Source organism: Bufo bufo, chromosome 5 (assembly GCF_905171765.1).
Source record: "Bufo bufo chromosome 5, aBufBuf1.1, whole genome shotgun sequence".
Lineage (NCBI taxonomy): Eukaryota > Metazoa > Chordata > Amphibia > Anura > Bufonidae > Bufo > Bufo bufo.
In genome coordinates, this window is record NC_053393.1 from 251,595,550 (window position 1) to 251,607,985 (window position 12,436).

The window sequence follows — 12,436 nt, forward strand, 5'->3', positions numbered from 1 at the left end:
CCTATTACCATTGTTATATTTTTTTGTAGGGATTTCGTTAGCCATGTTTTTAATCCAATTTTATATTTTTAGTTTTTTTAAACATATGTATTTGACATGTATTTGTACTGGCCTGCAGTAAAATTGATATCCAATGACCGTCTAATATACCTTCAGCCACATAATCACTTGATGTTTTCTGTCCTGTGAATGCCTAATGTTTGGGGCCTGTACTCCACTGGCCTGCAGTAAAATTGATATACAATGACTGTCTAATATACCTCCAGCCACATAATCACTTGATGTTTTCTGTCCGGTGAATGCCTAATGTTTGGGGCCTGTACTCCCGTGGCCTAAAATAACATCTTTCTAGGCTCCAGCAGGGCACATTTTTGAGAGTTTCCCTTTAAAACGCATAAAAAATGGCCCCTGATTAAAAATACATCTTTTTTGTGGGAATTTTTGCCATTGATCCCCCTCTGGTATGTCACTGTCCATGTTGTGGGATGATTTGTGCACTAAGTATTTGGTGGCTGCAAATATGACCTGATGGTTTTTCAGGTTCGCCTGCCATTAAATGTTAGAAAAGTAGAGCACCGCACACCGTTGTTGCCAGTGCCAGCAAGGACTTGTCAGTCGTAGCAAATTAAATAGAGAATTGCGGCACACGGCTTTTCATTTGCAATTTAAGGCATTTTATTCACGTCACATTACACAGAATTTATGATCCAGTAATTTCTCAGAAGCGCAATTGATTATGGGTATTAGATTACGTGACCGTAATCTAATACCCATAATCAATTGCGCTTCTGAGAAAACATTTGATCGCGTTCGCGCATCGTCCCGGCCGATGTTCGTCCATCACTAGTAGTCATTACCAAAACAACACAGGCACAAATGATCCACAAGGAACCATTCAGATTAACCCACATGTTGCCATTCTCTCTGATCTCCTGGCACCTGTCACGGGAGTGTCCATGACACAGAGTCTGATTACATCCTGCTTGAAGCAAGGCAAGGTACTGTTGATCAATTGTTAAGTGGCATCTTGGTCTCATCATGTCAAAATGTGAACAGCATGATGAAGAGGACTATTTAAATACCAATTTTAGGTGAACCAGGAAATTTATTGGACGATTCATGGATCAAACACCTGTTGTGAATATTGACAGCAAGCTCCTTGTTAAAAAAAACATCAAGTTGTGCAAAAATTACTGAAGCATTGAACAGTTGGACATGTGCATTAAAAAGTTTAGAGAGGGTCATATTAAGTTCATCTGTAAAGGTTAGAGTGCATTTTAGATTCATCCTGAAATTTCACCCACAAGTCAAATATCCCTAACTTTTTGTGAGTAATATATATATATATATATATATATATATATATATACATACACTGCTCAAAAAAATAAAGGGAACACAAAAATAACACATCCTAGATCTGAGTTAATTAAATATTCTTCTGAAATACTTTGTTCTTTACATAGTTGAATGTGCTGACAACAAAATCACACAAAAATAAAAAAATGGAAATCAAATTTTTCAACCCATGGAGGTCTGGATTTGGAGTCACACTCAAAATTAAAGTGGAAAAACACACTACAGGATGATCCAACTTTGATGTAATGTCCTTAAAACAAGTCAAAATGAGGCTCAGTAGTGTGTGTGGCCTCCACATGCCTGTATGACCTCCCTACAACGCCTGTGCATGCTCCTGATGAGGTGGCGGATGGTCTCCTGAGGGATCTCCTCCCAGACCTGGACTAAAGCATCTTCCAACTCCTGGACAGTCTGTGGTGCAACGTGACGTTGGTGGATAGAGCGAGACATGATGTCCCAGATGTGCTCAATTGGATTCAGGTCTGGGGAACGGGCGGGCCAGTCCATAGCATCAATGCCTTCGTCTTGCAGGAACTGCTGACACACTCCAGCCACAAGAGGTCTAGCATTGTCTTGCATTAGGAGGAACCCAGGGCCAACCGCACCAGCATATGGTCTCACAAGGGGTCTGAGGATCTCATCTCGGTACCTAATGGCAGTCAGGCTACCTCTGGCGAGCACATGGAGGGCTGTGTGGCCCTCCAAAGAAATGCCACCCCACACCATTACTGACCCAATGCCAAACCGGTCATGCTGGAGGATGTTGCAGGCAGCAGAACGTTCTCCACGGCGTCTCCAGACTCTGTCACGTCTGTCACATGTGCTCAGTGTGAACCTGCTTTCATCTGTGAAGAGCACAGGGTGCCAGTGGCGAATTTGCCAATCTTGGTGTTCTCTGGCAAATGCCAAACGTCCTGCACGGTGTTGGGCTGTAAGCACAATCCCCACCTGTGGATGTCGGGCCCTCATATCACCCTCATGGAGTCTGTTTCTGACCGTTTGAGCAGACACATGCACATTTGTGGCCTGCTGGAGGTCATTTTGCAGGGCTCTGGCAGTGCTCCTCCTGTTCCTCCTTGCACAAAGGCGGAGGTAGCCGTCCTGCTGCTGGGTTGTTGCCCTCCTACGGCCTCCTCCACGTCTCCTGATGTACTGGCCTGTCTCCTGGTAGCGCCTCCATGCTCTGGACACTACGCTGACAGACACAGCAAACCTTCTTGCCACAGCTCGCATTGATGTGCCATCCTGGATAAGCTGCACTACCTGAGCCACTTGTGTGGGTTGTAGACTCCGTCTCATGCTACCACTAGAGTGAAAGCACCGCCAGCATTCAAAAGTGACCAAAACATCAGCCAGGAAGCATAGGAACTCAGAAGTGGTCTGTGGTCACCACCTGCAGAACCACTCCTTTATTGGGGGTGTCTTGCTAATTGCCTATAATTTCCACCTGTTGTCTATCCCATTTGCACAACAGCATGTGAAATTGATTGTCACTCAGTGTTGCTTCCTAAGTGGACAGTTTGATTTCACAGAAGTGTGATTGACTTGGAGTTACATTGTGTTGTTTAAATGTTCCCTTTATTTTTTTGAGCAGTGTGTATATATATATATATATATATATGAGATATGGAAATCCAGGGCAGCACACCAAGTGAAGTAACCTGTAGCAGGGGGTGCCAGCCGTATTGCACCTTACCAAGGTGATAATCAATAAAAAATAAATACACCGCAGCACTTCCAGTAGGTGAAAATAGTGGGATCCTTTTATTCACCTGTGAAATGTTTCGTTCCACTTGCTGGGACCATTTTCAAGCAATGCATCTCAGTACAATGTGCGTATTTATGAGGTCACAACATATTTGCATAAATAGGTGTCAGTTAAATATACATAGAAAAATATACTGGAAAAAAACTTGTATGTACGTATGAAAACATAGTGCTATATAACCAATATCATTCTGCACATAGACAAATACAAAAGAACTTCCCATATACTTTAGTATTGAAAAAACGCCAACATTTTTCATAAGTGATAATTAATAGTGATTGGTAGTCACCTGTGTGTTCTGAAAAGGAGGGCCAGGGATGGAGTTTTTTTTAATTATTTTTTATATATATATATATATATATATATATATATATATATATATATACACTCACCTAAAGAATTATTAGGAACACCTGCTTCAATGCATTTAGGGGGGGTGGTCCTGGTCAAGACAATCTCCTGAACTCCAAACTAAATGTCAGAATGGGAAAGAAAGGTGATTTAAGCAATTTTGAGCGTGGCATGGTTGTTGGTCCCAGACGGGCCGGTCTGAGTATTTCACAATCTGCTCAGTTACTGGGATTTTCACGCACAACCATTTCTAGGGTTTACAAAGAATGGTGTGAAAAGGGAAAAACATCCAGTATGCGGCAGTCCTGTGGGCAAAAATGCCTTGTGGATGCTAGAGGTCAGAGGAGAATGGGCCGACTGATTCAAGCTGATAGAAGAGCAATGTTGACTGAAATAACCACTCGTTACAACCGAGGTATGCAGCAAAGCATTTGTGAAGCCACAACACGCACAACCTTGAGGCGGATGGGCTACAACAGCAGAAGACCCCACCGGGTACCACTCATCTCCACTACAAATAGGAAAAAGAGGCTACAATTTGCACGAGCTCACCAAAATTGGACTGTTGAAGACTGGAAAAATGTTGCCTGGTCTGATGAGTCTCGATTTCTGTTGAGACATTCAAATGGTAGAGTCCGAATTTGGCGTAAACAGAATGAGAACACATATCCATCCTCTAATGGCTACTTCCAGCAGGATAATGCACCATGTCACAAAGCTCGAATCATTTCAAATTGGTTTCTTGAACATGACAATGAGTTCACTGTACTAAAATGGCCCCCACAGTCACCAGATCTCAACCCAATAGAGCATCTTTGGGATGTGGTGGAACGGGAGCTTCGTGCCCTGGATGTGCATCCCTCAAATCTCCATCAACTGCAAGATGCTATCCTATCAATATGGGCCAACATTTCTAAAGAATGCTATCAGCACCTTGTTGAATCAATGCCACGCAGAATTAAGGCAGTTCTGAAGGCAAAAGGGGGTCCAATATATATACACTCACCTAAAGAATTATTAGGAACACCATACTAATATAGTGTTGGATCCCCTTTTGCCTTCAGAACTGCCTTAATTCTATATGGCATTGATTCAACAAGGTGCTGATAGCATTCTTTAGAAATATTGGCCCATATTGATAGGATAGCATCTTGCAGTTGATGGAGATTTGAGGGATGCACATCCAGGGCACGAAGCTCCCGTTCCACCACATCCCAAAGATGCTCTCTTTTTACACCATTCTTTGTAAACCCTAGAAATGGTTGTGCGTGAAAATCCCAGTAACTGAGCAGATTGTGAAATACTCAGTCCAGCCCGTCTGGCACCAACAACCACGCCACGCTCAAAATTGCTTAAATCACCTTTCTTTCCCATTCTGACATTCAGTTTGGAGTTCAGGAGATTGTCTTGACCAGGACCACCCCCCTAAATGCATTGAAGCAACTGCCATGTGATTGGTTGACTAGATAATTGCATTAATGAGAAATAGAACAGGTGTTCCTAATAATTCTTTAGGTGAGTGTGTATATATATATATATATATATATATATATATATATATATATATATATAATTATATATATTTTTTTGGTATTGATGTAATTGTACTGACCTAGAGAGTAAAGTTATCATGTTATTGCTAAAAAATGAACACTGCTAAATTTGTAATGTAAAAATTCAGTGTTGATATTGCTGTTCTCCCCCCCAAAAAAGAGTTTATAAAAGTTAATCTATAAGCTATGTGTACCCCAAAGTAATGCCATTAAAAATTACAACTTGTCCCGTAAGCCGTCAAATGGCTACATCAATGGAAAAATAAAAACATGATAGCTCTTGGAATGTGACAAAGAAAAAATAAAATAAAAATTAAAAAAAAGATGCTTGGTTACTAAGGCCCAAAACGGGCTTGTGACTAAGGGGTTAATAGCAATCAAAAAAGCAAAAATGTATTAATTTGTGTTACTAGTCAAGCTTAACATCATTAGCTTAATATCTAGATCATGAGGTGATTAATCCAGATCAGTGCTGAGGACTTCAAATAAGGGAGTTGGCCAAGAGAAAAAAAATACAATAAGGCCGAATGCACGGTCCGTGGTATGCCGGCCTGGATTCCTGCTGACAGCAGGAGCGCACGGCGTCATTGGTTGCTATGACGCCGTGCGCTTCATGCCGCCGCTGCACTACAGTAATACACTTGTATGATCTATATGAGTGTATTACAGTAGTGCAGCGGCGGCATGAAGCTGTCAGCGGGAATCCAGGTCGGCATAATATTTTTGGAAGTAGTTTTTAGTTTGTTTTTAGTTTTAGCTATTTTAGTGGGATATCTGTGTGTGCAGGTGACTATTACTGTGCATAATTATTAGGCAACTTAACAAAAAACAAATATATACCCATTTCAATTATTTATTTTTACCAGTGAAACCAATATAACATCTCAACATTCACAAATATACATTTCTGACATTCAAAAACAAAACAAAAACAAATCAGTGACCAATATAGCCACCTTTCTTTGCAAGGACACTCAAAAGCCTGCCATCCATGGATTCTGTCAGTGTTTTGATCTGTTCACCATCAACATTGCGTGCAGTAGCAACCACAGCCTCCCAGACACTGTTCAGAGAGGTGTACTGTTTTCCCTTCTTGTAAATCTCACATTTGATGATGGACCACAGGTTCTCAATGGGGTTCAGATCAGGTGAACAAGGAGGCCATGTCATTAGATTTTCTTCTTTTATACCCTTTCTTGCCAGCCACGCTGTGGAGTACTTGGACGCGTGTGATGGAGCATTGTCCTGCATGAAAATCATGTTTTTCTTGAAGGATGCAGACTTCTTCCTGTACCACTGCTTGAAGAAGGTGTCTTCCAGAAACTGGCAGTAGGACTGGCAGTTGAGCTTGACTCCATCCTCAACCCGAAAAGGCCCCACAAGCTCATCTTTGATGATACCAGCCCAAACCAGTACTCCACCTCCACCTTGCTGGCGTCTGAGTCGGACTGGAGCTCTCTGCCCTTTACCAATCCAGCCACGGGCCCATCCATCTGGCCCATCAAGACTCACTCTCATTTTATCAGTCCATAAAACCTTAGAAAAATCAGTCTTGAGATATTTCTTGGCCCAGTCTTGACGTTTCAGCTTGTGTGTCTTGTTCAGTGGTGGTCGTCTTTCAGCCTTTCTTACCTTGGCCATGTCTCTGAGTATTGAACACCTTGTGCTTTTGGGCACTCCAGTGATGTTGCAGCTCTGAAATATGGCCAAACTGGTGGCAAGTGGCATCTTGGCAGCTGCACGCTTGACTTTTCTCAGTTCATGGGCAGTTATTTTGCGCCTTGGTTTTTCCACACGCTTCTTGCGACCCTGTTGACTATTTTGAATGAAACGCTTGATTGTTCGATGATCACGCTTCAGAAGCTTTGCAATTTTAAGAGTGCTGCATCCCTCTGCAAGATATCTCACTATTTTTGACTTTTCTGAGCCTGTCAAGTCCTTCTTTTGACCCATTTTGCCAAAGGAAAGGAAGTTGCCTGATAATTATGCACACCTAATATAATGTGTTGATGTCATTAGACCACACCCCTTCTCATTACAGAGATGCACATCACCTAATATGCTTACTTGGTAGTAGGCTTTCGAGCCTATACAGCTTGGAGTAAGACAACATGCATAAAGAGGATGATGTGGTCAAAATCCCCCTTTGCCGAATAATTCTGCACACAGTGTATAACCAGTTAACCTAGTATGTTTGTTTACAGATTTTTTTCAGGGTGTACAGGGCTTCATTTGCGACTGTACCGCTGTGCTCCTGCGCAGCCTACGTTCTCTTCACTTGCACAGTGGAGAAGGAAGGAGTCCCTCCCTCTCCACTGTGACGCGACTGCCACTACCACCAATGGGGAGATAACAGGGAGGAGGAGAGGAGGAGCTGTGGCCACTGTGCTACCAATGAATGTGAAACATATTAATACAAGTGTCTACAGCGGTATCACAGACCCGGCACCCGGTCTCAATAACAGGGCATGCGATCCGCGGCAATTAACCCCTCAGGTGCCACATCTGAGGGGTTAATTACCTCAGATCGCATGCCCTGTTATTGAGGCCGGGTCTGTGATACCGCTGCCGACACTTGTATAAATGAGTTAAAGAGGACCTTTCATGGGTCCAAAGAATATGAACTTAGTAGCAGGCTACATAGAGCGGCGCCCAGGGATCTAAGTGCACTTACTATTATTCCTGGGCGCCGCTCCGTTCGCCCGCTGTGGCCCCTGGTATTTTCAACATTCAGAGCAAAGAAGGAGGAGACGCCAGTGTCTCTTCTTCTCCCTGACAGCAGCGCTGTCCAATCACAGCGCAGAGCTCAGAGCCAGGGAGAGAAAAAAACTCCCTGGCTCTGAGCTGTGATTGGACAGCGCTGTTGTCAGGGAGAAGCAGAGACACTGGCGTCTCCTCCTTCTTTGCTCTGAATGTTGAAAATACTAGGGGCCACAGCGGGTGAACGGAGCGGCGCCCAGGAATAATAGTAAGTGCACTTAGATTCCTGGGCGCCGCTCTATGTACCCTGCTACTAAGTTCATATTCTTTGGACCCATGAAAGGTCCTCTTTAATTACATTCATTGGTGGTGCAGTGCGCCCTCCCAAAGCCTCCTCGCCCCCCATTATCACTGGCCACAAGCCCCCCCCCCCCCCCAATGTTATATGGTGGCCACAGGGTCCCCTCCCCTCTATTGCTGGCAGTGTCAGATTACACTTGTTACCATGGCAGCCAGGACACTACTGAAGTCCTGGCTGCCATGTTCAGCTCCCTGCTGCTGTGTGCACAAACCACAGGGCAGCAGGGAGAGTGTGCTATCAGGGTGAATAGGGCAAGGGATGAAAAGATCCAGGTTCTAGTCCCTAAGGGAAGAAATGGTTATTAAATAAAAAGTTAAAAACAGAATACTAAAAGTTTAAATCACCCTTTTTCCCAATTTTACATATAAAATTTACAAACAATAAAGAATAAACATATTACATATTGCCACGTCCGAAATAGTGTGAGCTATTAAAATATAATAAAATATTTTCGCTCGGTGAAGGCCGTAAAAGAAAAAAAAATCAAAACTGTGCAATTCGCCATTTTTAGTCACCTTGTGCCCCAGAAGATATAATTGAATGTGAGAGGTATGTAGTGCTATATTCTCCTATATGTAGTGCTGGCTCACTACTCTGACCTGCGTCTCATCTTCTCCAAGTCCTTTTTTTTTTTATTATATGCATTTTAAATTTGGCGACTAAAAAATTTAATTTGGGTCCTAAAGTTTTTAGATTAGGAGCCAATGGCTCCTGGTTATTTTTTTTTGTCTGGAGCACTGGTGTATATGCAGAAAATGTGACTATTTTGTTAATTAACAGGACTTTACTTCATGCACAATAGGTAACCGCTGAGAGTGCCATGCTTATTATGAATTATACACGATCAATAGTCAAAAAGAAATTTGAGCACACAGAGCCTGGAAGTGCAGAAGAGCCTGTAGTGCAGAAGAAACTGGTAGAAAATATAATATTTTTGATATCTAGTGCAATGGAGATATATTCCAGATGTCCTGAACTGAAAACTCTATTTGAAGATGGACTGGAATGCATAAGTGATTTGGTTGTGGTAAGTTTGATTAAACATATAGGCTCTGATTTATCATTCCTTCACTCCAGGCGTCAAAAAGTTGCAAAAATAGGGTCTTTGCGACTTTTTACACTTTTTACACCCTTTTTTTTTTTTGTAGTTTTACACCACTCACTCAGTTTTGAAATATAGGTGGAAAAGTGGGTGTGGTTACTATGTTAATGAGTTCCACTCCAGATTTATCATTGAGACTTTTTAAAAATACAAATTTGTCAAACAACATGAAACATTTGATAAATGTGGTATACAGTACTCCAACGCAGACCAAAAAAAAAAACTGACTTCAAATATTCTCTTTATGATAAATTCCCTTTCCAAGCACAGTGTTAAAGGCATGAGCTCATGAATATGAATATGAGGACTTCCTGGCTCGTGCGCTGTTTTGAGCGAACTCCAGTGCTTAGGAGTTCCTACAGCTGATCAATACCGATTTTAGCTCCACTGGCTGGGTCAGTTAAAGTGATTGACTTAGCATTTGGCTTATGTTATCTGTCACCAGTTTATGCTGCCCTCAAAAAGGGAAACTTCCCAGTGGGTCAATGCCCAATAAGGTATTGCTGGCTCCTCCTACTTGTGTTCACCCTGCTTTCTGTCAGTTTGGGCTACACTACAAAACTTTGTTTTTTCCAGGGCCATTTTAAAGGGAACCTGTCACCAGTTTTATGGTGTCCTAACTAACGGCAACATAAATAAGTGACTGATTCTCTTAGCAAAATTCTGGGTCACTTTCTTTAATTGACCCAGTCAATCTGCCAACATCTTGTATTGAAAAGCTCCAGCTCATAATGATGAGTCCTGAATATTCATGAGATCCTGACTCTCCCTGCCTACCTGCTGCTGATTGACAGTTATTTTCCATATGAATCAGCAGCAGGTGGGCAGGGGAGTGGCTATAGCTCTGAATTAAAAAAACGCTGGACTCACTGACATCACGCTGGACTCAAATCAGCTCATTAGCATGCGGCATCTTTTGTGTGTATATTATGAGATAACCATCTGTCACACCGGTAAGTGAATACATCTAAGGTACTTTTTAGTAGTTAATGATTGTATTAGTTAGATTATAATCAAATATCCACATGACAGGTTCCCTTTAAGTTCCAATCCACTCCTGGCCAAGTCTATGAGATAGATAGTCTATGATAGAAACAAATGCCATTCTGATTGGTGATTGCAGAGTTTTTTTTTATTATTACTACTCATATGGATATGGATACTTGGCAGCAGACTCATGGCAGCATCACTTTCAGAGACATTCTAATTACAGGGACATTTCCATCTATAAACACCCTTACACCCCCACCTCCACCCTTGTCCAACCTGTATGAGCCGGCTTTGCTAGCTACATGGTTTCTGTTGCTCACATTATTTTTTAGTGTTGCGCCAAGTTTTGAAAAATTTTATTCAGCTGCTTCGCCGAATTTCACAAAGAAATTCACTTCAAGACGAATAACCTTGTCATGAAACTCATTTCTTTGTAAGTAGCGGACGCAATGACTGGGAACGGCAGGGAATACTCACCTTATCCGTTTGAGTGCAAAGAGGCCGCCGTGGCCATCTTGATTGAAGACTCCACGTAAAATCTTGTGCGGTGCGTGACAACGTCATCATAGTGGACGACGTGGTCACATCATATGTCACCGCATACGAGATTTTGCGCAGGATTTCCAATCATGGTGGCTGTGTGGGCCTCTTCACGCACAAATGTTTGAGGTGAATATATTTTTTTTACCGCCATTTTAAGGAAAATCAATTAGTTTCCACAAAGCGCGAGTTCAGATTAAAGTCCACTTTGGGTTCTTTGTTTCCCTCAACCCTAATTATTTTCATAATTTGTGAGATGCAAAAACAGCATACCTCGCTGCGCTGTGCTATTTCAGTAATTCCCATTCACTTGTATAGGAGCTATGAAAAGCACAGCCCTTAAGGCTGTTTCTGCAGTTGCAACCACCTCTAACTGCCACAACCAGGCACATCGATGGGGAATGCCGCATTTTAGAGTTTAGTGCCATAAATATTTGCTATTGATAAAGTAAATTATGTTTTCAAACACGTCTCTGTGTAGAGAAAGGCTCATTTGACTATATTCTGCTGTCTGCAGTAGTTTCAAACCTTTATAAAGTAGTTGTACTTTCTGTTAGGCAAATTTATATTTTGCATAGGCTATTGCAGTGAACATTGATTTTGTACTACACGTACTACACGTACAACAACTACAACTATAAAACAAAAAAAATCACTATGTTCTAATCCAGGGATCCGCAATCTCCATCTGTTCTGAAACTACAACTCCTAGAATCCTCCTTTCACTTCTGTGGGAGTTACAAGAACAGCCAAGTAAGTTTGTATGCTGGGAGTTGTAGTTTCACAGCAGCTGGAGTGCAGAAAGTTGCTGATCCCTGTTCAAATATGTACCTTTTGGCCGCAGCGTAAAATCGTCACAGCATTTCACTTTCCAAATTTGTCCTGCTGTTTGTTTTTGTTTTTTTATTAATTTAGCATTTTATTTATTCCAATTTGCAACATCTTAATTCTTGGAATTTTGGATGCTAATTTTTTTTTTATTTCTTTTTTTTTTTTTTTATCTTGTTCTCAGAAATTCATTACATTAAATTATGAACGTCATTTTACGATTAACACACATTTCTTGGAACTACAGACCAGTGTGCATGAAAATGTGGTCAATAACATTCAAAAGATTGGTTCTTCAACATTTTACTTGCCAGAAATACGAGATAGTCAGAACAGAAAACAGAACACTAGCATGAAATGTTACATTAGCCAGCTGAAATCTTTCAAGAAAAATCCTTACTTTTGGGCCAAATTGTCATCTGAGGTAAGTGCATGTGTATTCAGCTTCTTATCTGTGGATCATAATTAAAGTCCAAGGGTGGTATCGCTAATCAAAACTAAGAATACTGCAAAAGATTTTTGACAAGCACTGAACCACCCATAGATTTAAAATCTGAGAGATTCAGATGTATCTGTCCAAGAATGTATCTGAAGTTCCTTGCATAGATGGCAGCTAGCTGCAGATTGCGCAGCTGCAGGAACTGGGACCTGGTTGTCAGTGACAGTCGGGTTCTCATACAAAAAGGCAAAGACTTTTTTTTGCTGTTCCTGCCTTTCCCATTGCTCTATATACAGTGCTCAATGAGTGCTGTGTACTACAGTTCAGTAGGCAGCAATGCTGGGTAACTGCAGTTATAAGGGACGCAAAGTGTAAAATATAAAATAAGTGAAGATAAAACTAATAATTAAATATAAAATGCAATACATGCGACCACTAGCCCACA

General features: G+C 41.6%; 1 protein-coding gene across 2 annotated transcripts in view; it reads left to right on the forward strand.

Moving 5' to 3' along the window:
* PKD1L1 (polycystin 1 like 1, transient receptor potential channel interacting) overlaps nucleotides 1-12,436 on the forward strand; it is a 492,422-nt gene that overhangs the window by 206,234 nt on the left and 273,752 nt on the right. For both annotated transcript variants that reach the window (XM_040432599.1, XM_040432598.1), the window contains exons 34-35: nucleotides 8,895-9,119; nucleotides 11,737-11,976. In XM_040432599.1, coding sequence (XP_040288533.1) covers nucleotides 8,895-9,119; nucleotides 11,737-11,976 — 465 coding nt within the window. The remainder of the gene's footprint in view (nucleotides 1-8,894; nucleotides 9,120-11,736; nucleotides 11,977-12,436) is intronic.